The sequence below is a fragment of the Pleurodeles waltl genome, chromosome 12, assembly GCF_031143425.1.
Source record: "Pleurodeles waltl isolate 20211129_DDA chromosome 12, aPleWal1.hap1.20221129, whole genome shotgun sequence".
In the NCBI taxonomy this organism is placed as follows: Eukaryota; Metazoa; Chordata; class Amphibia; order Caudata; family Salamandridae; genus Pleurodeles; species Pleurodeles waltl.
In genome coordinates, this window is record NC_090451.1 from 684,081,760 (window position 1) to 684,107,643 (window position 25,884).

At 48.5% G+C, this 25,884-nt stretch overlaps 1 protein-coding gene across 1 annotated transcript in view; it reads left to right on the forward strand.

Annotated features, from left to right (window-relative positions):
* DNAH2 (dynein axonemal heavy chain 2) overlaps window positions 1-25,884 on the forward strand; it is a 1,666,550-nt gene that overhangs the window by 1,191,476 nt on the left and 449,190 nt on the right. The window contains exon 58 of the mRNA XM_069218683.1: window positions 15,839-15,978. Coding sequence (XP_069074784.1) covers window positions 15,839-15,978 — 140 coding nt within the window. The remainder of the gene's footprint in view (window positions 1-15,838; window positions 15,979-25,884) is intronic.

The following is a 25,884-nucleotide window of genomic DNA, read 5'->3' on the forward strand; positions in this document are numbered from 1 at the left end:
GACTGTAAACGCCTGCCTCTCCTTGCAGGACAGTACCCCTGTGCACCGCGACTCTTGTATCTACTAAGGCTTGTTTGTTCCTCCTCAAAGGGATCTTCAGGCTCTGTGTAGCCCTGGCCTCCAGCACCCTTACCTGTGAAGCACAGTCTCCTGCCTGCTGCTCCAGCGATGTGGGACTACTCTCCAGGTTTGCTGAGTGGGCCTCACTGCGACTAATGTGCCCGCTGCCTGTGAGTTGCCTATGGGGGCTGAATCCTTGTCTTCTGACTCTACTCACCGTTGAGGGTCTACTGGGACTCCCCTCCTTCGGTTGAGTCTCCCTGGACCTTGCTGGTTGCCTGGCAGCTCTGCAACCCTTCATCTGCGATTTTGCTTTTGCCAAGGCTTGTTGGTGGTTTTCCAACACCACTGATTGACTGCAACTCTTCATCTGTCGTGGGACGTCACCTGCATCACTCTGGAGCTCTTCTGCTGCTCCAGTGGTGCACAGGCGACTCCTTGTCTCCATCGTCGACCTGGTCCTGCATCTCCAGAAGGCTGGGTAGTGGCTTCTGCCACAAACAGACAGCCCAACTTGAATTGGACTTGGTCCCCTTCTTTTGCAGGTCCTCTTCTGTCAGGATCCACCTCTATTTTTTTCCAGTCTTGCTTGGGTCTTGCACAGTCCTTTTCCAAAGTTTACCTGTGTGTTTGGGGAAAAAACAGGTATTTACCTCTACTCTCCTGGTTGCTGGGGGGCACCCTGGTACTTAACTTTTCGGGTTTCTAGTTCCTCCAGCTCCCCTCTACAGATTCCACTTCCTTGGGTGGGGTACTGCCTTTCACATTCCAGTTACTTAGTATATGGTTTGATCTCCCCCTTGGGCCTTCACTGCTTTCTATTGTTTTACTATTCGCTATTGCATGCTATGCTAATCACTGACTTCTAATATGTATATTATACTGTGTGGATCATGCATCACAGGTGGTGGTCTGACTTCTAATGTGTATATTATACTGTGTTTACTCACCTCCTAGTGGAGTATTGCCTATACAGTATTTTAGTATTTGTGTTACTATAGTGAAGTACCTTTATTTTTATTATACTGTATGATTCTTTCATGTGTGTCAGTGGTATGTGGCTGTAGTGGTACTGCATAAGCTTTGTATGTCTCGTAGATAAGTCTTGGCAGCTCATACACAGCTACCGCTAGAGAGTCCTGGGTTCCTAGACACTGTCTACATCTCACTAATAGGGGATACCTGGTATAAGGGGATAACACCATAGGTGCTTACCACACACTAGGCCAGCTTCCGACATGGCACATTAAGATTCTGGCGACGGCACAACTGGCAGAGGTCCTGTGTCATCTACGGTCTCGTTCAAGTGCTGAAGAGTGATTGTGAGACTGACCCAGGGGCCATTCCTGTGAGCGTCTGTCATCCTTGACGTTGAAGGTTATGACATCCAAATGCAATTGGTTGAAGTTTCAGCAGCTCGAACATCATCGCATAAGTCCTACGTTTTTGACGCCCTCTCCCAGCCTTTGGCTGAAGAGTCAGCGCAAGAGTCAACCCTGTGCCTCCCTGCTTTCCCTGGAGCTGGGGCAACTCTGGCCCAGATACGAGATTACTATAATTCCCTTCTTGCCATCTTTGGGCCCATTCCTCCCTCTGGTGCGCTTTCAATCCCCAAGGAGATGGGAGGTGTCCTACTTGAATCCAAGCCAGTGGGTTCTCCCTCTGTGTCAAAATTGGATCCGTGCTGGGGCCCATGCACAACCCCTTGGGGTTCCCACCTGTGTAGCTGGAGTTCAGTCAGCTGACACTGACAGCGACAACAATGGCGTTGATCGAAGTTGAGCCGATTACGTGCTCTGAGGCTGGAACGATTCCTGATGATGTCGGGTGTGGCGCCATTGGTGCCGTCCGGGTTCAGACATCTTCCTTCCTCCTCCTACACATTCTTTTGCTCTTTTTCCTACGGAGGAACAGGATTTTGGATGTGAAGGAGAGGAGCTGCGGTTTAGGAACCCCATGGATGAGACTGTCCAGCCACCTCTAGAGGGTAGTTGAGCTCTATGAGGCTAGTGGCCTTGAGTCCTCGCCAGCTTCCAACCTCCTTTCCCCTCCCAGCATTGCTACAGAAGTGAGCTTCTCCTTCACTGAGATGCTGAAAAGGCCAACTCTGGTCCTAGACTTGCATCTTTCTTCTGTGGAGGTGACTACTGACCCCTTAATAAAAGTGCCTCACGGGGGCCATACAGTAGAGCCTGTGCTCCCTTATAGTGAAGAAGTGTATGATCTGTTATTAGGGGCCTGGGCTAGGCCCGCTATGGGGCCCCCGTGGACCGATCCATAGCCCATTGACACCAGCCCACCCCTGGAGAACCCAGCCTGTCCCTTCGGGCACCCAACTCCAAGCGTTTCTTTTGGTGCAGGCCACTACGGCCTCCTCTCATCCCAGTGTCCTCCCTAACGTTCCTCTGGACAGGGATTCCAGATGGCTGGGAACTTGTGGAAGAAGCATTTTTTCCTCAGCTAGTTCATCCTTTCGGTCATTAAACACTTCATGTGCCCTGGGCTGCTTTTTCCACGAGTTATGGGATTCTGCAGCATGCCTCCTCCCCTCGCCTCCAGAGGAGACCCAGAGCAAACTCACCCAGACGCTCGAAGATGGGCGAGATGCAGCTAAGTCTGCAATAAAATGTGGTATGGAAACAATGGACTTAGTCGATTGAGTCAAAGCTCCTTCTGTAGTGCTGCGCTGTCATGCTAAGTGTGCTACTCTGGCTTTTTGAAGGCTCTCCAAACCCTCATGGAGAACCTGCCTTTTGATGGCGCCCACCTGTTCATAACATGCCAATTCTGCAATGCAACGCTTTCGGGCAGTCATGGCAAAAGATCTTAAATATGTATATTCCTGTTTCCCTACTTCCCATTTTATCGGGTAGTAAGGAGGGTGCTCATCTTTGATTTTTTTTTTTACAGATGGAGCCATATCAGAGTGGAGTCCTATACTTCCCGTTGAGTTTCGCTTCATCTGCACCATTTCGCCTTCTAGTGTCACCCAGTGTGATGTTCCTGCCTTGTGCAGGTATTACTTTTCTTTATTAAGGCTGTCGATGGCAGCTTTTTGCTCATGCTATCTGGGAGGTTTTTTCTTTGCGACCTTAGGTGGGTTTAACACCTGATTGTAGGAAAATGCCACTGCTGGCATGGCTACCCCCTAACCTTTTGCCTTTTGTTGATACCAGCTTTGATTAAAAGTGTGCTGGGACCCTGCTAACCAGGCCCCAGCATCAGTGTTCTTTCCCTAAAACTGTACCTTTGTCTCCACAATTGGCACAGCCCTGGCACACAATTAAGTCCCTGGTACCAAGGGCCCTGTGGCCAGGGAAGGTCTCTAAGGGCTGCAGCATGTATTATGCCACCCTGGGGACCCCTCACTCAGCACATGCACACTGCCTCACAGCTTGTGTGTGCTGGTGGGGAGAAAAAGACTACGACGACATGACACTCCCCTCAGAGTGCCATGCCCACAACCCACTACCTGTGGCATGATTAAGTCACCCCTCTAAGCAGGCCTTACAGCCCTAAGGCAGGGTGCACTATACCACAGGTGAGTGCATAGGTGCATGAGCCCTATGCCCCTACAGTGTCTAAGCCAATTCAGTGCAGGGTAGCCATAAAGAGTATATGGTCTGGGAGTTTGTCAAACACAAACTCCACAGTTCCATAATGGCTACCCTAAATACTGGGAAGTTTGGTATCAAACTTCTCAGCACAGTAAATCAACACTGATGCAAGTGTGAAATTTATTGAGAAATGCACTCAAATGACATCTTAGAGATGCCCCCTGCATGCCAGCCCAACTGCTAGTGCTAAGCTGACTGGTCTCTGCCAGCCTGCCACTTCCAGACTAGTTTCTGGCCACATGTAGTGACTACCTTTGTGCACTCTGTGACCAGGGACAAAGCCTGTCCTGGGTGGAGATGCTTCACACCTCCCCCCGCAGGAACTGTAACACCTGGCAGTGAGCCTCAAAGGCTCAAACCTGGTGTTACAACGCCCCAGGGCACTCCAGCTAGTGGAGATGCCCGCCCCCCCGGACACAGGCCCCACTTTTGGCAGCAAGACCGGAGAAGGTAATGAGAAAAACAAGGAGGAGTGACCCTCCAGTCAGGACAGCCCCTAAGGTGTCCAGAGCTGAGGTGACCCCTTCCTTAGAAAATCCTCAATCTTGGCATGGAGGATTTAGCCCAATAGGATTAGGTATGTGCCTCCCTCCCTAAAGGGAGGAGGCACAAGGAGGGTGTAGCCACCCTCAGGGACAGTAGCCATTGGCTACTGCCCTCCAACCCTAAACACCCCCCTAAATCTAGTATTCAGGGGTGACCCTGAACACAGAAAATCAGATTCCTGACGACCTAACAAGAAGAAGGATGGCTGACCTGAAAACCCTGCAGAGAAGAAGGAAGACTACAACTGCTTTGGGCCAAGCCCTACCACCCTGTCTCCTGATTCAAAGAACTTGCAACAGTGACGCATCCAGCTGGCCTAGCGACCTCTGCCTACTCAGAGGATTGACCTGCTACTCCAAAGGACCAAGAAACTCCTGTGGACAGCGGCTCTGTCCGAAGCAACAAAAAGAAACCATCTTTAAAGGGACTCTCACCTCACTCCTGAAGCGTGAGTCCCCAGCACTCCGCACCCAACGCCCCTGGCCCGTGTCCAGCGAAAACAACACCGCAGAGAGGACCCCCAGGTGACTCCAATGACATGTCCACCCTGATCTGACCTCCCTGCACCCCCATGACGACGCCTGTAGAGGGAATCCAGAGGACCCCCTCTGACAGCGACTGCCCGGTAACAAAGAACCTGACGCCTGGAAGAAGCAGGGGGATTTTGTAGAGCACTGGGACACACACACACAAGCGCACAAAACACACCCTCAGCGGCACAGGGGCAGCTGGGTGCAGTGTACAGAGTAGGTGTTGGGTTTGTTGTAGAAATTAATGGAGGGACCCGGGGTCACTCTGGCGATGCAGGCAGGGCACAGCGGGGCTTCTCGGGCCAGCCACCGACTTAGCTAGGATGAGGGCCGCCTGCTGGTCACTCCTGCACCGGTGGTTGGTTCCTCTCGGTCCTGGGGGCTGCGGGTGCAGTGCTTTGTCCAGGCGTTGTGTTCCTTTGTTACCCGGCAGTAATGGTCAGGGGGAACCTCTGGACCCTCTCTGCAGGCATCACTGTGGGGGTGCAGGGAGGTTGACTCAGGGTGTCCACGTCGTTGGAGTCGCCTGGGGGTCCTCTTTGCGGTGTTGGTTTCTCTGGACACTGGCGGGGGCATCTGGTGCAGAGTGTGAAGACTCATGCTTCCGGAGTGAGGCAGGAGTTTTCTTTAAAGATAGTTTCTCTCGTAGGGGATTTCCATGTATAGTCATAAGCACTGAATAGTTCCGCGCGCCTGCGGGGACCCCGGAGCACTGTTGTGTAGTATATTCTTAAGTGCAATCATCAGCTCCTTGACAAAAAAAGTCTGTGAAAAACACTTAAGAATAACAATGTGCAGCCTATGTGAACAGCTACACAAGCCAAAATTGTTAGAAGAAAAAACAGTTGTAGTGTAAATTTCACGTTTAAACCTCTATTTATTCTATAAATACATAAATAATTACATTCTCATATTTTATTTACACCTCTCATGAGAATAAAACAATGTAGGGCAGTGTAGCCCATAGGCTGCCATTATACAGAATGAAAATAGAGCTGTGCCTTTAAGAAAGTAAAGTCTTCCTGTTTCCCATCATGCACAGCAAAAGGCAGTTGCCTCAGTTCTTTTTTCCGGCTCCTGCTGACAGGACCCTGAAGCATTGAGCTCTACCTCACAAAAGCTTTTGTGACAGAAATTCATTGAAATATCTTCTGAATTTCATTTTCACTCGACGTTTTTACCTTTGAGTGATCATTTTCTACTGATTTCTGTTAAATTCTGACAGAATTTGGAGGTTTTTTCTAGTTAGAAATGCCTTCACTTTTTGATAAATGTCCTTCTTGTGGAAGAAAGAAGGCTAAAACAGATCCACATAGGGTCTGTATAATTTGTCTTCCATCCAGCCACAAACCGGAGTCGTGTGACATTTGTAAAACCTTCTCTAGAAGAACCCTTCGTGATAGAGAGAAGATCCGACTTCAGGCGAGAGAGGACAGGAAAAAAAGTGGCCATTCCACTACAGAGCGAGGAGAAGGTCAGACTTCTACCAGGGCTCAACCTGTTTCCTCCATGACTCCTTCCAGACCTGCTGAAAAACGACATAGATCTCCGACGACGTCGAGAGCGTCGACGTCGAAGCAGGGAACGGCGCCAACATGTTCGCCGTCGAGGAGTGCTTCGCCGGCAAGAAAAAGGCATCGTTCGCCGTCGACAACTATTTCGCCGTCGAGGCGGCGAAGACACCCGACGTCGAGAGGATCTGGGTCGCCGTCGACACGGCGAACACAGTCAACGTCAAGGAGATCCGAGTCAGGCTCGCCGTCGACACGGCGAGGGAGATCGCCGTCGAGAGAGAGTGTTCGCCGTCGGAGGCGTTCACCGTCACTGCACCGACGTCGAGGTTCGTCGTCGAGAGGTTCTCAGCGGCGAGAAGAGTCGACGTCTAGAGGCACTCGCCGTCAACGCAGTTCGACGTCGAGGAGAGCTTCGACGTCGAGAAGACCATCTAAGAGGCCTAGAAGGGTTTATACAACCTCGGAATCCTCGGCCTCGCTTATCCTACTTCCAGCACAGCTCTCGCAAAGGCAGTCGCCGTTACCTCAGACGCCGGTAACGCCTACGGCTCCTCTTCCGGCGCCTCCTCCAGAACCTGTTCCGAGGACTCCAACGCGATCTGCAGGGCGTTCTGGTTATTCCTCGAGGCGTACATCTACCTCTAGGCACCGTCGTCAGGAATCACATCATGGACATTCTTCATCGTCCACACGAGACTACTCTCCAACCTTATCGGATTCACCGTCCCCAAGAGTGTCTCCCATAGATGATGTCAACACATTTCAGGAGGTCTTAGTAAGAGGGGCAACCAAGCTGAATATCCCGCTAGCAGCTCCGGCCCCATCGACATCAGTGATCTTTGAGACCTTGCATCAAAGGACATCTTCACGACCTTTACTTCCACTGGTTCCGGGTCTTATTGAGCCAGCAATGGACATTTTTCTCACGCCGGCTACAACAAAGTCTGCTCCTTCCAGACTCATTAAAAAGTACCGTCCACCAGAGCAAGATCCTCTGTTCTTGAGGTCGGACCCAGTACCAGACTCGGTAGTTATAGTGGCAGCGAAGAAATCGCATTCGACGTCACCGTCTTCCTCTGCTCCCCTAGACAAAGAGAGCAGAAAGATCGATGCTGCAGGAAGAAAAGTATGCTCGACGGCATCCATCACCATGAAAGCAGCCAGTGCCACTGCTTTATTAGGGAGATATGATCGATCCCTCTGGGACTCTATACTGCAGTTCGCGGAGCATCTCCCTAGGGACAAAAGGGAAGATTTCCTAGAGGTCGTGAGCGAGGGAGCTATGGTTTCTAACCAGATTATAAGTGCTGCGGCGGATTCTTCAACACTATCCGCACATAACTATGCTCATGGTATAGCGCTCAGGAGACATGCATGGCTGCGGCTTACATCGCTTAAACCCGAAGCACAGCAGAGGATACAGAACCTGCCTTTCTCAGGCTCCACTTTGTTCGGCTCTCATGCCGATGATGAGATGGCCAGAATGAAGTCGGAGCTGGATACCCTGAAAGCGGTAGGCATGGAGCGACCTAAGGAACAGCGAAAAGGATTCCGCCCATATCAAAGAAGACTGTTCACCCACAGGTATCAGGCTCCACATTGGACGTCTTCACGCCCTCAGCAACAGCAACAGCAGCAGCATCAGAGGGGCTTCTCCAGAAGGTCGACAAGGGGTCGTTCAACACCTCAGACCCAGACACCTCGACAAGCTCCCACGTCTAAGCCCTGAATCTTTGCTTCCCCCTCCTCCGTTACCCACTCTGGTAGGGGGAAGTATCGCAAATCATCTGGACGAGTGGCAACGCATCACAACAGACGCCTGGGTATTGAATATTGTGAGACATGGTTACGCTCTCAGATTCACCAGTTCTCCACCATCTGTTCCACCCAAAACAGCCAACCACCATCTCGAAGCTCTGCAGTTAGAGGTCAATATCCTATTGCAGAAAAGAGCCATAGAACCCGTTCCCATCAGCCAACAAGGGAAGGGGATTTATTCGAGATATTTCCTTGTACCGAAAAAAGACAAACAAGAGTTTCGTCCCATCTTAGATCTGAGGACAGCAAACAAATGGATTCGCAAAGAAAAATTCAGGATGTTAGCCTTACACCAAATTTACCCACATCTACGTCAGGGCGACTGGCTATGTGCGATAGATCTTTGCGACGCTTACTTTCATATCCCAGTAACCAAGAAACACCGAAAATTCCTAAGGTTCACTGTCGGAAAACGCCATTACCAATTTGCAGTTCTACCTTTCGGCCTAAAATCAGCGCCAAGAACTTTTTCCAAATGCATGGCGGTAGTAGCCGCCCACTTGAGGAAACAGCGAATATTTGTCTACCCCTATCTAGACGATTGGCTCATAAAGGCCTCCAGCTGTCTCGAGGCACAGCACCATTTCGAATGGACTCTACAACTGCTACAAAAACTTGGTCTTCAAGTCAATCTTCTGAAATCTACAGCAACACCTGTTCAGAGGTTGCATTACTTAGGGGCCATTGTAGATACCAGGCTAGGAAAGGTGTTTCCTTCGGAGGAACGACGGTTATCGATTCTCCAAAAATGCAAACAACTGCAGGAAAGACCTCAAGCCACTGCAAGAATAATAGCTTCTCTACTGGGCTCGATGGCGTCTTGTATCCATCTCGTTCCCAATGCTCGCCTCCATATGAGACCATTGCAGGAAAATCTAGAGGATCAGTGGTGTCAACTGAGGGACGATTGGGAGAACAAAGTCCTTCTTTCTCCTCACACCCTACAATCCCTGAAGTGGTGGTGCTTACCCAGCAATCTCTTGGTGGGGATTCCGTTCCAACAACGGCCTCCATCTCAAACCATCGTAACAGATGCGTCACTGCTCGGATGGGGGGCGCACATGGAACATCTTCGAGTCCAAGGCGAGTGGTCACAGAGAGAGAGTCTCTATCACATCAACCTGCTGGAACTTCGCGCAGTCCACCTTGCGCTCAAAGCCTTCCTTCCCTCTCTGAGAACGGAAACTCTCCTTCTTCAGACAGACAACGTGGCCACTATGTACTACGTGAACAAACAAGGAGGCACCAGGTCCAGAATTTTATCCAGAGAGGCTCAGACAATCTGGCATTGGCTTCTAGCCAGGAACCTGTCGCTAGTGGCAACTCACCTGCCCGGCATCCAGAATGTTCAAGCGGATGCCCTCAGTCGGGTAATGAACGAGAACCACGAATGGGTACTACACGACGACGACGTCGTTCATTCCATTTTCGCACTCTGGGGTACCCCCTCTACAGACCTATTCGCAACCCCAGAAAACAAAAAATGCCAAAACTTCGCCTCCAGATATTACCATCCAGGGACACTGGGGAATGCCCTGTGGATAAGCTGGTCAGGAGCATTTCTTTACGCCTTTCCACCGCTTCCCCTGATTCCGGCGGTCCTCCAGAAGCTGTCCAATGCTCAGACCAAAATGATCCTAATTGCTCCGGAGTGGCCACGCCAGTGGTGGTTCCCAGACCTTCTTCACCGGTCACTCAAACCACACATCAGGCTACCATATCGTCCGGACCTTCTCACGAAGTTCAGAGGGCAGATATCTCATCCCAACCCCTCATCGTTGAGTTTGGCAGCATGGCTCCTGAGCTAGTGCAATATGGACACTTGAACCTACCTCAGGACTGTATGGAAATTCTGAAGGAAGCAAAACGCCCTTCCACACGATCAGCCTATGCAAGCAAGTGGAAGAGATTCTGCATTTGGTGTTTACACAACAACATTGACCCGGTTTCCTGTGGAGAACAATCTATCCTGCCATACCTGTTAAGTTTGGCAAAATCGGGCTTACAACTGTCGTCAATAAAAGTTCACTTGGCGGCGATAACGGCATACAGAAAGAGTCCTTCACAAACGTCCTTTTTTCGGATGCCGATTATTAAGGATTTCCTAGAAGGTTTAAAGAAGGTTTTTCCTCCCATTAGAAAGCCTTCTCCTCCATGGGAACTGAACGTTGTCTTATCACGTCTGATGCTGACGCCATTCGAGCCGATACACAAGGCATCGCTGCAGCATCTCACATGGAAAGCTGCTTTTCTAGTGGCAATCACTTCAGCGCGTAGGGTCAGCGAAATCCAGGCCCTTTGCGCGCAGGAACCCTACACGGTTTTTCATTCTACAAAAGTGGTAATGAGAACTCATCCAAAATTTCTACCTAAGGTAGTCTCCGACTTCCATGTGAACCAAACAATTTCATTACCGACTTTCTTTCAGAATCCAGCTACTCCTGCTGAGAGAACTCTGCACTCTCTGGATGTAAAGAGAGTATTGAAATTTTACTTGGACAGGACAAAAAGCTTACGAAAATCACAACAGCTTTTTATTAATTATGGCCCAATCAGAACAGGTTTGGGCACATCTAAACAATCTTTATCCAGGTGGATTGTTTCATGTATAATGTTATGTTATCAGTTAGCAAACAAATCCCTTGGTGGTAGGCCAAAAGCCCACTCTACCAGAGGGAAAGCAGCTACTGTAGCCTTGATGAGAAATGTCCCTTTGGCAGAAATATGCAAGGCTGCCACTTGGAGGTCGGTCCATACCTTTACTAAGCATTACTGCCTTGATACAGACGCTAGGGCAGATGCTCAGGTTGGACAGGCTTTGCTCAAGAATTTGTTTGCATGATTCATGTTTTTTCTCAGTATTCTTATGTCTACTCCACCGCGGTTATGGGGATGGGCTTGCTACTCTATTCAGTGCTTATGACTATACATGGAAATCCCCTACGAGAGAAGGAATGGTTTCTTACCTGTAACTCCAGTTCTCTCGTAGGGGTATTTCCATGATAGTCATAAGCAACCCTCCCTCCTCCCCGGTGGAGTTGACATAGAATATGAATATTATGGAGGTTGGTACTCCAACAAATGTTTTGTTTTTCTTCATGTCAGGTTAATAGCCTCCAAAAAAGAACTGAGGCAACTGCCTTTTGCTGTGCATGATGGGAAACAGGAAGACTTTACTTTCTTAAAGGCACAGCTCTATTTTCATTCTGTATAATGGCAGCCTATGGGCTACACTGCCCTACATTGTTTTATTCTCATGAGAGGTGTAAATAAAATATGAGAATGTATTTATTTATGTATTTATAGAATAAATAGAGGTTTAAACGGGAAATTTACACTACAACTGTTTTTTCTTCTAACAATTTTGGCTTGTGTAGCTGTTCACATAGGCTGCACATTGTTATTCTTAAGTGTTTTTCACAGACCTTTTTTGTCAAGGAGCTGATGATTGCACTTAAGAATATACTACACAACAGTGCTCCGGGGTCCCCGCAGGCGCGCGGAACTATTCAGTGCTTATGACTATCATGGAAATACCCCTACGAGAGAACTGGAGTTACAGGTAAGAAACCATTCCTTCTTCATTGTAGTTTTGGATAGAGCCGCTGTCCTTGGGTGTTTCTTGGTCCTTTAGGTGCAGGTCAGTCCTCTGAGTCCTCAGAGGTCGCTGGTCCCGCTGGATGCGTTGCTATGCAGGTTCTTTGAGTCTGGAGACAGGCTGGTAGGGCTTGGGCCAAACCATTTGTTGTCTCCGTCGTCTCTGCTGGGCTTTCAGGTCAGCAGTCATTCTTCTTTCTTCAGGTTGCAGGAATCTGATTTCCTGGGTTCAGGATCGCCCCTAAATACTCAATTTAGGGGTGTGTTTAGGTCTGGGCTACACCCTCTTTGTGCCTCCTCCCTGTGGGGAGGGGGGCACATCCCTAATCCTACTGGGGGAATCCTCCAAAACAAGATGGAGGATTTCCTGAGGCAGGGGTCACCTCAGCTCAGGACACCTTAGGGGCTCATTATCTCCTCCGGACTTGCTGCCAAAAGTGGGGGCTGTGTCCGGGGGGCAGGCATCTCCACTAACTGCCTGGGGCATTGTAACACGAAGCCTGAGCCTTTGAGGCTCACTGCTAGTTGTTACAGTTCCTGCAGGGGGAGGTGTGAAGCACCTCCAACCTGTGCAGGCTTTGTTTCTGGCCCCAGAGAGCACACAGGCTCTCACCTCAGGTGGTCAGAAACGTGTCTCAGAGGCAGGCTGGCATAGAACAGTCAGTCCTGCACTGAAGGATTGGGTAAAATACAGGGGGCATCTCTAAGATGCCCTTTGTGTGCATCATTTTTTACTAAATCCAATACTGGCATCAGTTTGGGTTTATTATTCTGAGAAGTTTGATACCAAACTTCCCAGTATTCAATGTAGCCATTATGGAGCTGTGGAGTTCATTTTTGACAAACTCCCAGACCATATACTTAATATGGCCACACTGTACTTAAAATATCTAAGAATAGACTTAGACACTGTAGGGACATATTGCTCATGCAGCTATACCCTCACCTGTGGTGTAGTGCACCCTGCCTTAGGGTTTTAAGGCCTGCTAGAGGGGTGACTTACCTATGCCACAGGCAGTATTTTGTGTGCATGGCATCCTGAGGGGGATACCATGTCGACTTTGATTTTTTCTCCCCACCAACACACACAATCTGCAATGGCGGTGTGCATGTGTTAGGTGAGGGGCCCCTTAGGGTGGCATAACACATGCTGCAGCCCTTAGGGACCTTCCCTGGTTACAGGGCCCTTGGTACTACTGGTATATTTTACAAGGGAATTAGCTGTGTGCCAGAGGTGTGCCAATTGTGGAAACAATGGTACATTTCTAGTGAAAGAACACTGGTGCTGGGGCCTGGTTAGCAGGATCCCAGCATACTCTCAAGTCAAGTCAGCATCAATATCGGGCAAAAAAAGGGGGTAACTGCAACAGGGAGCCGCCATTTTCCTATATATATATATATATATATATATATATAGAGAGAGAGAGAGATATAAAATTCCTTTTGTCGTTACATAGGCAATTCTTTTTCTTTTCCTCCTATGTCGTTATACGTTACTAGATTACAGGTGATCCTATAGGTGTTATCTTTATCTCTGGCAGTTTTTCCATAGGGCAAGAGTTGTTTCTTTTAAAGCATTGTTCTATGCTTTCCCCATCAAAGATGTGTTGGGTTCCCCCTTTTCTCTGTGATTTTACAGAGCAGGTTTGGCTAAAATAATGACTTTCTACAGCAAAGAGCTATGGCTCATTAGCATTGCCTGTTGACTCTGTTCCCCCAAGTATCGGCTGTACATGGGTTCAGATCCCACCTTGGGAGCAAGTTGTTTTTATATTCATATTGTCTGCTGTCTTTTGACATATTTTTGTCCCACTGCCACAGGTAATGCTATTCTTATACTTTTCAATGTCTTTATGACTTTACTTGCCTGTGGTCCTTCCCACAGTTCTTATGATGTAGCGTATGTTCTTACTCACCTGACTTCTTAAGAGCGTCCGTCTCTTTTCTATATTTCTAGACCCAGCTTGTTCTAGTCAGGGACTTTTAGTAGGATCAGTTGAGATCTGCATTAAAATCTCCTACGCATTGGCGAAGAAGCAACCCCCGAGTGCTTGTATGCTCATTCTCCCTGAGCCAGAGCCATTGACACTGCATTGGAATGCGGAGTTCCAGTCCTGGATATCTGCAAGGCATCAACGTGGACTTCCCTGCACATGTTTACCAAACATTACTGTCAGGACAGTCATGTCAGTTTTGACTGGCATTTTGCCCATTCAGTTCTGCAGAACTTCCTTGTCTGAAATTGGTCCACAGCCCCACCTCTGGGGATGGTATTGATTTGGTTTCTAATTCTAAGGTAAGGAAGATGCGGCTAGATGTCTCTACCAGATGAAAAAGTTATTTCGTTTCAGTAATGTCTTATCTGGTAGAGATAGGATCTAGCACATTCCTTACCCACCCACCCTTCCTCCTCGCTTTGCAAACTAATTTCTATGGACTCTTAAAGGGGAAGCTCTCCGGGCTGGTTTCTTTTTTATCTCACACATCCATTTCTCTGCATTAAGATACCTTCATTGGGTGTTCATAATTAATTGATAGAAAGATGTCTCTTTTTTGGCAAACTCTTTCCATAGGCAGTTTCTCTAAGTGGCTCTGAGTTTTTGGGGCAGAAAACAGTCACAGAAGAAACTGATGTCAGCGTGTTGGTGGGGGGATTATATGGGCTCTGTCGACGTCACATCTGGTGGACTGAGTCCCACAACGCCCTCTACCAACACGCAGAGGTACGGCTGAGAAAAAAAATTCCAGATCCAGTCTAGCGCATCTGGAGAATTGTAAGGTAAGGAATCTGAGGCTAGATCCTGTCTCTACCAGATAAGGCGTTGCGGAAAGGTAAGTAACTTGTTCTTTAATTGCACATGAACACCATTTAAAGTATTTCAAAGGCTCAAATCCACAAATATGTTAAATGTTTCATCATCACAAATAGAATTTCCTACCTAGCAGGACCTAGTCTACTGCCTAGAAAGAATGAAGACTCGTAGACATAGAGAGAAGTGCAACCTGAAAGACATTTCCAATAGTGAAATTTAAAGTACTCTGCGCCCCTTTACAACTCCAGGTGTTTCCATCTCTCAGAATGCCTATCACTGGCAGTTACCTAAGAGAGACAGTTCTTTTTAAAGGGTTGTCTATATTCTCAGTGCTTATTCCTGCCGTGCCTTAGGAAAAATTATTACGGAGATGAAGGTGTGTCTCCTTTAAGAAAAAATTAATCCGAGAATGAATGAGTGCCTCGTCTGAGGAAAAATAAATCCGGGGATCAGGGAGTGTCTGCTCTAAGAAAAAATAAATCGGGGATAACGGAGTGTCTCATTTGAAAATTAAAATATGTCTGTGATGAGGAAGCGTCTCCTAAGGAAAGATAAATCTGGGGATTAGGGAGTGTTTCCTCGAAAAAGGTAAATAAATCCAGGGGCAAGGAAGTGTCTCCTATAGAGAAAAATACATCTGTGTTATAGGAGTGCCTACTCTAGGGGAAAAACATCTGTCAATGAGGGAGTGTCTCCTCAAAAAGGGAAAATAAATCTGCGGGTGGGGAAGTGTCCCCTCAAAGGGAATTTAAGGGAGTGCCTCCTGTAAGGCAGAGTAAGTATGGGGACGAGGGAGTGTCGCCTCTAAGGAAAAGTAAATTCAGGGAAGAGGGAGTGTCTCCTCTACGGCAAAGTAAAGCATGGAATTGAGAGTGTCTCCTCCCCTGTTTTTTGTTCCAGCGCTGACGGCGACACCAGGGGAGAGGACCCAAGATTTTCCTTGTTGTTCATTCGGTAGATTCCTCACAGCCCCTAATCCCTTGTCCTTGAGCCCGAACCTGAGCCTTCTGTGAACATTCCGTGAAAGATACAGGCGTCTCTCTTATTCTCCCAGGGACACCGCAGGAAAATGCACGTTTTTATCTAGATTTGGAGGTCCTGGTCACGATGTGAAAGTGGCTAGGTTAAATGAGTCGGGGCTGCCCGTTCCTTGTGTCCCTGATGCTTCTGACCCACGTTACAGGGAAAGAGGGAGCTGCATTGTGGGCAAGCACTCAGTGCTCCTGTGTGAAATATAGCAGCTACATCCGTGCCCAAGGACACTCCCGGCCTGGTGGCCATTGACAGTGTCAAACCTTGGGAGGGCTGATGCTTAACATTCACAACCTCCTTCTCTTTTGCAGATACAAGTGGCACTCTCAGACCTGGCCAAGGCCAATAACATCCCGGAGACCCCAGACAGCATCTTCAATTACCTGATTGAGCGCGTGAGGAACAACCTGCATATCGTGCTGTGCATGAGTCCTGTGGGGGACCCCTTCAGGTGAGCAGTGTGTTGTCGGGGCAGGAAGTGGGCGGCGCCGCGTGCTGCTCTCCAGAATAGAAACACTGCGCAATGTATCCTAACTTGTCACTTGGCGTCTCCTTCTGGGCATTGCATCTTTGATAGTCACGTGCTTGAACCATTACCCCTAGTGTGTCTGGGAATGTGCCATCATTACGGAAAGCATTTTGTTAATGTGTACATTCTGGGTTTCAGGCGATAACGCTACTCTTTTGTAATACGACGCGTCGTGTTCCATTTTGGAGTTCCATTTAGCAGTAGCTACGATTAAAAGCTAGTGAAGTGGGGCCAGCCACGCATACCTCAGCTCACTTGCATTTGGCGGGTCCGGCTCTCTTTTTATTTAAATACTCGGCCGTCTGACAAAACACCACGAGTCACCCGCTCGCAACACCTATCAATATCACTGTCTTTAAAAGAGTTCATTCGCCTTAGAGGGGTCCCCGAGTACAGAGGCTGACTGCTCTTTGGTCAGTCTGCGCGTGGACTTGCAAGGCGGGGGACGAAGACGGGCCTTGTCCTGCGTCATATTATGTCACAAAGTAGCTGGCAGGGCGTCACAAAGCAGCGCCAACAAAACAAATACACATGGAAACCCGCGAGTGCCCCTGCCTGCGTTACTGACGCGCAGGATTGTCACAGCGGCCGCCGCACTGGTAGGTGGGCGTGCACGAGACACCGACAGAGGCTTCACAGGAAGGGAGACAGCGCCCCCTTTGGGTATTTATTGCTGTGGCCGCCTGCTCCATTACTGCATTTTCTTACCCTCTTCACCCCTCACCGTTCCATTGATTTACCCATATATACAGTATTGTAACACGCGTAGAGTGCGTGTTATCAAAATGCTAAACTTCGCAAATGGATAAAGGTCGCTTATCCAAGAGAATGGGTAGCAATAAAGTTGCTCTACTTTATTTTGATAGAATGTGCAGTTTAAAAAGGTGCAATGCTGCCATCTAATGGCGCAATACTTTATCCAGATTTAAGTGATTTATTGAGAGGGTTAGGTATGATGAATTCTTGGAACTGTTACTTTCGAAGCAACTTGGAAATGAGTATTTGGTTACCGTACCGTATACATGCCATGATTGTCCAATATACGCCAGTGGCGCCCAGGTGACTAGTTCATCGGGCCTGCTGATGTGTATCTGGTAACTAAATGAACCGGACCTACTAATGCCAGCATGGCTCTATTATTATTCATTTATGTAGTGCTTTTATACAGCGCGGATATGGCCCGCAAGCAACAGAGCGCTTTACAATAAAGCAGAACGTATCACTAACAAATAGAAAATATACAAGCAACATTGAAGGTGGAGAGAACACCACCTTAGCCTTCCGTGGGGTAGAGTGCTTTTCAAGTATTAATTGTAAATCATACCAGTGACAGGAGGATGGACATTACCTCGAGATGGACTAGTGGGGGTGGCGGGGTCGAGGGGGAGGGTTGGGTCGTTAGGAGCTTTTGGGCTGTAGTTCAGGAGAAGGGCGCTGTTTTTTTTCTCGAAGGCATACGACTCGCTTTGGTAGCTGCAGGAGAGGGTTCCATAAACTTGTGGCGCTTCCTGAGAAGGACTGGTTCATCGCTTGTGCTTGAATGTGAGGGGGTTCGAGGAGGAGCAATTTAGCGTTTCACGACTGTCCTGGCCCCTGAGATTTTTAGTTTCAGAGAAGAACGAGGGTAAAGAGCAGTTCAGAGCCTTAGGGATGGAGGCAGTTTCAAACTGAGCTCTTGCTTCTGTGGAAAGCTACTGAAGGAAGCGTAGAATGGGAGCGATGTGGTCGAATTTCTAGTGTCCTGTCATAAAGGACTGCTATGAAAGGACCTAGGTGAACTTTCTGACTGCCGGAAAGGAATTTCCCTTGTCTGGGATGCAGAAGACGTCATCCACAATCTGCGGAATTGCAGTCTCAGTGCTGTGACCAGGACAGAACCCGGATTGAATTCAGTCGAGGAGGTTGTTGTCCTGGATGTGAGATGACAGTTGGGCGGCTTTGCAACTTTCAATCACCTTGCCTAAGGTAGACAGGGTAGATACTGGGCGGAAGTCATTGGGGTCCAGAGACTCACTTTGTTTGTTTTTTAGTTTTTTTAGGACAGGAGAAATTTGACCCTTTTTTTAGACAGTCTGCGAACAAGCCCTGATCTAACGATGAGTTAACTGGAGCTGTCCAAATGGGGAGAAGCAGTTTGGCTAGGGATTTACTCACGGAGCCTGGAATAGCGTTCCAAAGATGGTTAGAGGGTGTCAATTTTGCTAGAGTTTGTAGTAAATCTTCCTCTGAGATTAGAGAGAAAGAGGCACATGGCTGTAGTGCCTTGCAAAGTAGTACGTCTTTGATTATATTGCCTACTTTGGAAGTGAGGGAGGTGTTACTGTTTGATTTTGTTGTCACCGAGCTCTGCAGAGTTATTGCAAAGGATCTCCATTGCCTTACATTGGGGATAGAGGGAGGATTTCTCAGCCGCATCAAGGAGGGTTCTGATGTGTGATGCCTTGGCCTTTGAATCTTTGTTAGATTTAATGATGGTGATGCTCACTGCCATTCTTTTTCCAATTTTCTGATGTTTTTCCTCTCTTTGTAGAGGGCTTTGGAGTATCAGCGGCAAGAGGTTATGGGTCTACTGTATTTTATCTTGAAGGGTGCAGATTTCTCAATCAGGGAGTCCATACAGGAGTTGACATTGTTTGTTGCCTCCTCCGTGTTAAGTTTAGACACTATCGAGGTGAGGGTTGATAGGACTAGGTTAGCCACGGTTTCAGTTACTAGTATCTCTGAACAAGTCTTTTCCTTTCTTTGGTTGATCAAAGGTTTTCTTGTTTGAGAAAGATACAATGAAGGGAATCCGTAGGTGATCCCACCAATCAACTGGGATTGGATCACTGGTCAAAAGGATAGGTGATCTGGAGATGATCAGGTTAAGAGTGACTCCTTTGCAGTGTGTTGGTTTCTGGCAGTGCTAGTGGAGGGAATTGCTTTCTAGAAAAGTTGCAAAGTGGTCCACTGATTTATTTCCTTCTGAACCCCAGTGGCGGTTGAAGTCATTGGGAGAGAGTGTTGTCAGAGCTGAATACTTTTGCAATGAAGTATTCCATGCACTCTTCGATGAAGGTGTTGGTTTAGCCGGAGGGGATGGTAGATCACTTCAGCCTGAGACTAGAGGAAGCTTGTGAGATTAATTCTAGTGATAAACAATCAAAGGAATGAAAGCGGGTGTTGGGGAGTAGCTTGCAGCTTAGAAAGTTTCTGTGTATGACTTCTAGACCTCAGCTTTGTTTACCTTCCTAGTTGCTTCTCATAATAGCGTAGAGGGGGGTAGTAGGAGTGAAGAATGCTGTTTGTGGTATTATTCACCCAGGCTTCGCTGAGCTTTGGGATGTCGATGTTGTGTTCAGTGATCATGTCTAAGATCTCAAGGCAGTGTTTGACTGCAGAGCGGCAGTTGTGCAGCATGCAAGTAAGGGAGGAACTGTACGGTTTGCGTTCCGTTTGCCAAGAGAAATGTGCTATGGATCAGGTTCGAGTATAAGTTGCGATTTTGGGTGGGGAATGTGTCTCGCGTACGGTTTAAGATAATGGTGGGGACAGTGGAGCCATTTTGTGTTTGGCTGAGGGAGGGAGGCAAGGTTTTTACAAGGTTTTGTATTTCTTGCGCTTTGATGGGGGAGTATGCCCATTTAGGTCTGGGGCAACAATTATCCAGAGGGATTGTGATTGGAAATTGGCTCTTGGCCTGTACCTGATGAGGTGGATTGCATTTGTGAGAGGTAATCAAGTTGTTGAGACAAGAGAAGGCCTGGGTAAGGATGTCTATTTTTTGTGAGATAAGATACAGAGAACAGAAGGGCAGAAACGTGGAGGCAGTGGTGTATTGGGGAGAGCTGAGTCTTACAATGTTCTTTTGTGGTGGGCATTGCGAAGGGCTCATTGATCTAAGGAATTGTATGCATGTGAGCTGAAGTAGAGAATTAAGGTGGGAAGATTTCAGAAGGTGATTGCCCCTCTTGGATGAGATGGTGAGGGGGGGGGGGGCAGATTAATGGCCTGGGGATTAGACTGCGATCACATTATGGGAGGTGCAGAGAGTAAGTTGAAGGAGGGAGGGTGGTTTTTGTGCAACAGGTGAGAGGATATGTGGAGTTTGGTTGTACAAGCTGCACGTGGGGGTAGGTCTGTGGGTCCTGCTGGAGTGTTTGGTCAGTGGATGATTGAAGCTGGGATGTAGGAGGGTGAATAAGGGTAAGAGGAACCATGGGAAGTGTTGGAGCTAGAGGAATGTGTGTGAAGTAGACAACAGCGATGTGAATTGTTGACAGTTTATGAAACATGAGAGAGGAGGAGTGGGGTGAGCGGGTGAGCAACCAGAAGGGTTGGTGATTGATGAGGGTGTGTTGAGTGGAGAAGTCAGAGGAGTGAACTGATGATTGTTGGGGGTAGGGTGAGAGAGTGAGCAAACCAAATGATTGGGATGTGAATTGGCTGGGAGCATATTGAGGGCTGCAAAGATATTTTCAACAAAGGTTAGGATCATATTGTTCACTTGGAACATAATTTTTCTATTGTTGAAGATGGATATTACAAGGTTACCAGGTAAGTCAAGTGGGGAGGTAGCACGTGTTAGGCAGTGAGAAGGCACCAAACTTACTTTGCAAGGAAATATATCATAAGTCAGTATTGTGCATGAATAGAAGGTCTGTTTTAAGGGCTCCTTATCCAGTATTGGGGTATCTTTCATAGATTCACATGCTTGAATCATTCCCCGTCGTCGAAGTGGGAGTTCCACGGTACATAGAAAGCAATAAATAGATAAATCCCCTTTTTTTTTTTTTTTTTTCATTGTAGTCAATGGCAAAAATACATTCACTTTCCTAGCTATCAGCCTCATTAGGAAAGGCCCAAAGTTCAGCCGGTCAGGCGAGACCACCCCTTTAGAATCCTCAGCATAGAGGCTCAGTCTCTCAGATTTTCTACCGCACATCGTGTGTAAGGGAGTCTTCCTGAGATCTGCTCAGTTTACTTTCTCTTCAGGAGATATTGTTCAACTTTCACTCTTAGCTTTGCTGTAGTTCTTTTTCCATCATGTCTACAGCTAGAAAAGGTTTGTTTAGACCTTGTGGTACCTGTGGAAAATTAAGACTTCATGGTGAAGACCCTCACAAGGACTGCATATACTGTCTCCATCCTGAACATAAGGTCAAGGATTGCAAGATCTGCAGGACATTTCCTAATAAGACTCTCAGAGACAGAGAAGCCAGGCTCCTGCTTTGGCTTCAAAAGCGAAAATCCAGAGAAACTTTCTCTGAGGAGGAGGACAGCGATACATCAGTGGCCTCAAGAAAGAGGAAAAGGTCTGTGGAGAGCTTCTCCCCCAAGAGCAGTAAGTCAGCTAAGAAGCTGCATGTGTTTAAGGACAGACCTGAGGAACACCCATCAACATCCATGGAACATAGTGGTAAGGTTCGTTCTTAGCCATCTACTCCAGCTACCACATCAAAAAAGCTCAAAAGATCTTCAAGTTCCCTACCACAGTCGACATCCAAGATTTCCACACCGTCGACGGTGCCGTCGACGACCGCATCGTCGACAGCAGGTCTTCCTTCATCGACGACAACAGCGACGGCCACATTTACAGCTCCGTCGTCGGCAATGATTATTACTTCATCTCCGCTGTCAGCTTCAACCATAACGTCGGTGAGCTTAAAATACGGTCCCTCACCTGTTCACACCTTAAAGATTACAAAGAGACCGTCGGCGGGGAAAAAGGTGAGGTCTCTATCGTCGACGCACTCATCAACGGGTAAGCTCCAAAGCTCTTCGTCGACGATCCCACCGACAGACGCATCGACGACGGCGCGGCAATCTACTTTGCCGTCAAAGGCATCAGCGATGACAACTACTCCGTCGACGACACCTCCGTCGACGGCAGCTCCGTCGACACTGGCACTGTCTACGGCAACTCCGTTAACGCTCGCACTGCCGATGACGACACCGCTAACGACGGCTCCGTCGACGCCTACACCGTCGACGAGAACACCATCGACAAACGTACCGTCGACGACGACTCCGTCAACGGCTCAATTTCCAGAAACCTTTATCCAAACAATATGGAGCATCTCCTTACTTAACTAAGAGGATTCTGCCGATAAAGAGTAAATCTACTCACCATTTACCTTCTCATACATCGCCTAGTAAAGTCGCACCAGTACCTCCGCAGCATCTGTTTGCTGACGAGGAGGAGGAGGATGACATATATTCAGATGACTTTTTTTCCCGGTGGCACGTAGCCCTTCAGAACTACGCATTAAATGTCAGGAGGAGATGAAGAGGAGAGTGACCAGCTCTATTTAGGTGAACAGCCGCAGAGTCACGTACAACCTCAGGAGCAACAGGAGCAGACGATCCAGATGCCTTTCTCTTTGATAGCCAATCTTCAGCAGATGATGCAGGACTATTACACTAGATTCCCTCCACCTGGCTCCACTACTCCGGTACAACCTCCACACACACCGATATCTACTCCTGTTCGGCCATCGGATTCTACGGAACCTATCCCAGTTCCTTCATCTGGGCAGGATATTGATCCACCTTCGTCAGAGGACGAGCAGGAGGAAGGTGAAATTCAAGACACTGACTCGCTCATTCAAGAATGGGATGAATATCAGATCCAGACGCCATCCCCTTCTACGCCACCACCAGTGGACTCTCCACCACAGGACATTGGTAGTTTTCACAGTGTGATGGAAAGAGCTGCAAAAAGATGTCAACTGCCAATAACATCAAAGCAGTCAGACTGTTTCCTATATGACTTCAAAGAGGACACTAGGAAGTCAGTAAGAGCAATACCCATTGTTGACTTCATTTGGGAAGAGGGGCTTAAAGTCATGCAGACCACATCTTCTATACCAGCAGTATTACCAAGACTCGAAAAGAAATACAAAGCACCAGACAACTCTCCAGCATGTTTGGTTAGTCACCCTAAGCCGGATTCTGTCATATCACAGGCAGCTCAGCGAAGGTCTAGAAATCCGTCTTCATCTTTGACTGCCCCCCGGATAAGGAGGGACGACGGTTAGATTCAATTGGCAAAACATTTTCAACTATGGCAGCCACTACGGTCAGAGCAGCGAATTCCCTGGCAATCCTGGGAAGATACGACAGTCAGATGTGGTCCGACATGTCGCAGTTTATAGAGCTACTGCCTGAAGATAGTAGAGCGGAAGCACGAAAAATATTACAGGAGGGTGAGAAGATCTCGGCTGAGATTATAGACTGCGCCATAAATGTCTCATCTACAGGTTTCCGCCAGTTAGCCAGAGCAGCCGTACTCAGGCGTCAGGGGTGGCTGAAAGCTACATCGTTTCGACCAGAGGTGCAATTAAAGATACTGGACATGCCCTATGATGGTGAGCTCTTGTTCGGTAAGCATGTAGATGATGCTTTGCAATCTATTAAGACAGACACCGAAATAGCCAGATCCCTGGGTACATTGCAATACAGAAGACAGCCCTTTCGAGGAGCGAGAGGACGGGGGCTCTGTTCTTATAGAGGCGGCTCACACCAGTACCGCCAATACTCCTCCTACCAGGGCCAGTTTCGTTCCACCATTGGCCAGCAGCAGCCGCATACTTATCGACAACCGTCACCCACACACTTCCGGCAAGCTGCAAGAGGAAAATCGGCTTATAAAGCCAAAGAAACAGCAAGAAAACACTGACCTTCATCAGTTGCCTGCACCAAACCCCTATACCAACACTCTGATAGGGGGCAGAATTTCCAATTTCTCTTCCAGGGGATACTCATCAATAGTCATAAACATTGAATATTCCCGCCCTTGTGCGGGGACCCCGGAGCATATATAAAATACACACATATTATACATGTGTAAAAATAGCAATGCAGGCTATAATGTTAAAACAGGCTAAAATGCTTTATTTCTATGAAGTTTTTTTTTTATATTATAAAATTACAATAGAGAATAAATATCTACCCAAGCCCCCAAAACTGGGCTTCTTCTGAGAGGATCCTGGAGCATTGAGCTCTCAGTTTTTCTGATTTTTTTCTCAGAAAAATCCTTTAAAAAGCGTTTTTTCCTGTTTCATTCGACAGATAACATCTTTGTCTGTGTTTGGCAGTTTTTTCCTGACAGAAAAATGCCTTCACTTTTTGTCAAATGCCCTTCTTGTGGGAAGAAGAAGGCCCAGTCAGACCCACACTCTCTTTGTATTGTGTGCCTGCCTCAGAGTCACTGCCCTGACACTTGCAAGCACTGCAAGAATATGTCAAAGAGGACTCTGAAGGACAGAGAGAAGATCAGGCTACATGGGCTTCATGAGAGGCAAAAGACATCGTCCTCTTCACTTCCCAGGCAACCAGCAGGCCATTCTCAGGAGAGAATGGCCAGGTCGACGTCAACAGGTAGGAAAGTACCTGTTTGTTCCCCGTCGATGTCGTCGCGGCCACCGTCTCACCGGCATAGATCGCCGTCGACGGCGAAAGACCCGACGTCGAAGGATACGGCGTCGAGGGAACATCATCGCAGGGGCAGATCTCCGTCGACGGCAGCCCGCCGATCGACGTCGAGCCATGGCCGGCGTGCCCGGTCGCCGCCAAAGGCCGTACGCCCCCGACGTCAAGAGACGCGACGTCTAAATCGCCACGACGGCATGAGAGACATCCACCGTCGACCTCCCACCGCTCCACGTCGAGGCACACGGCAGCGAGTAGGTCGAGGTCCAAAGATCGCCGTTCGACGTCGAGACACTCTACGTCGAGGCACTCAATGTCGAGGCACTCAACGTCGAGGCAAGAGCATCCGATGGGGCGCCCTTCGACGTCGACACAGCCCTCGACGTCGACACAGGTTTTACCTGTCCCGCAGGGAGTAGAACATCGCCCTTCGCCAACAGACAAGGCCGCACCATCTCCCGTGGTCTCCATACCGAGCGACTCATCTCGTTCAAGAGCGGCATCATCTGGGCATGTTTCGCCCATCAACCTATCTCCAAGATGGCTAGAGAGCCTTAACAGACCAGCGGCCTCCCCGGATTCGCAGAATTCGCGAATGTACTCGCCTACTGCCTCCCTTCCAAGAACGCCATCACCGACAGCAAGGGCAGGACGGGCTCGTTCTGTTCCTCGTCAACCGACCGTGAGGCCTGGGCGCTCTGCTACAGCGTCTCGCAGCAGGTCTCGTTCTCAACGGCGATCCAGGTCTCGTTCACGAAGAAGATCACACTCTTGGTCGTCGTCAGGATCATCTGTCGGGCGTTACTCCCCCACCCTAACAGATTCTCCACCTGCTAGGGTCTCACCGGTGGATGACATTACCACGTTTAACGAGGTGCTGTTAAGGGGAGCGCAGAAATGAAACATAGAGGTTCCAGAGCCATCTACCTCCTCGTCAGTCATCTTTGAGACTCTGCAGCATAGATCAGCGTCAAAAAAGCTACTGCCTCTAGTGCCTGGTTTGTTGCAGCCAACCATGGACACTTTTCTGGCCCCAGCTATACTCAAATCTGCCCCGGCTAGGATTCTGAAAAAATATAGGGCTCCCGAACAGGACCCTCTGTTCCTAAGAAAGGATCCGCCACCGGACTCTGTAATATTGGCCGCAGCCCGAAAGACCCACTCGGTGGCATCATCCTCCATGGTCCCCCCGGATAAAGAGAGCAGGCATCTAGACTCTCTGGGGAGAAAGATGTGCGGTACGGCAGCTTCGGCAATGAAAGTCTCCAGTGCTTCTGCACTCCTGGGCAGGTATGACCGTTCTCTGTGGGACTCCCTCAATAGATTCACAGAGAAATTGCCCAGAGAAGACAGACAAGATTTTCAAGAGATCCTGCAGGAGGGATGCCTGGTATCCAACCAGGTTATCAGCGCGGC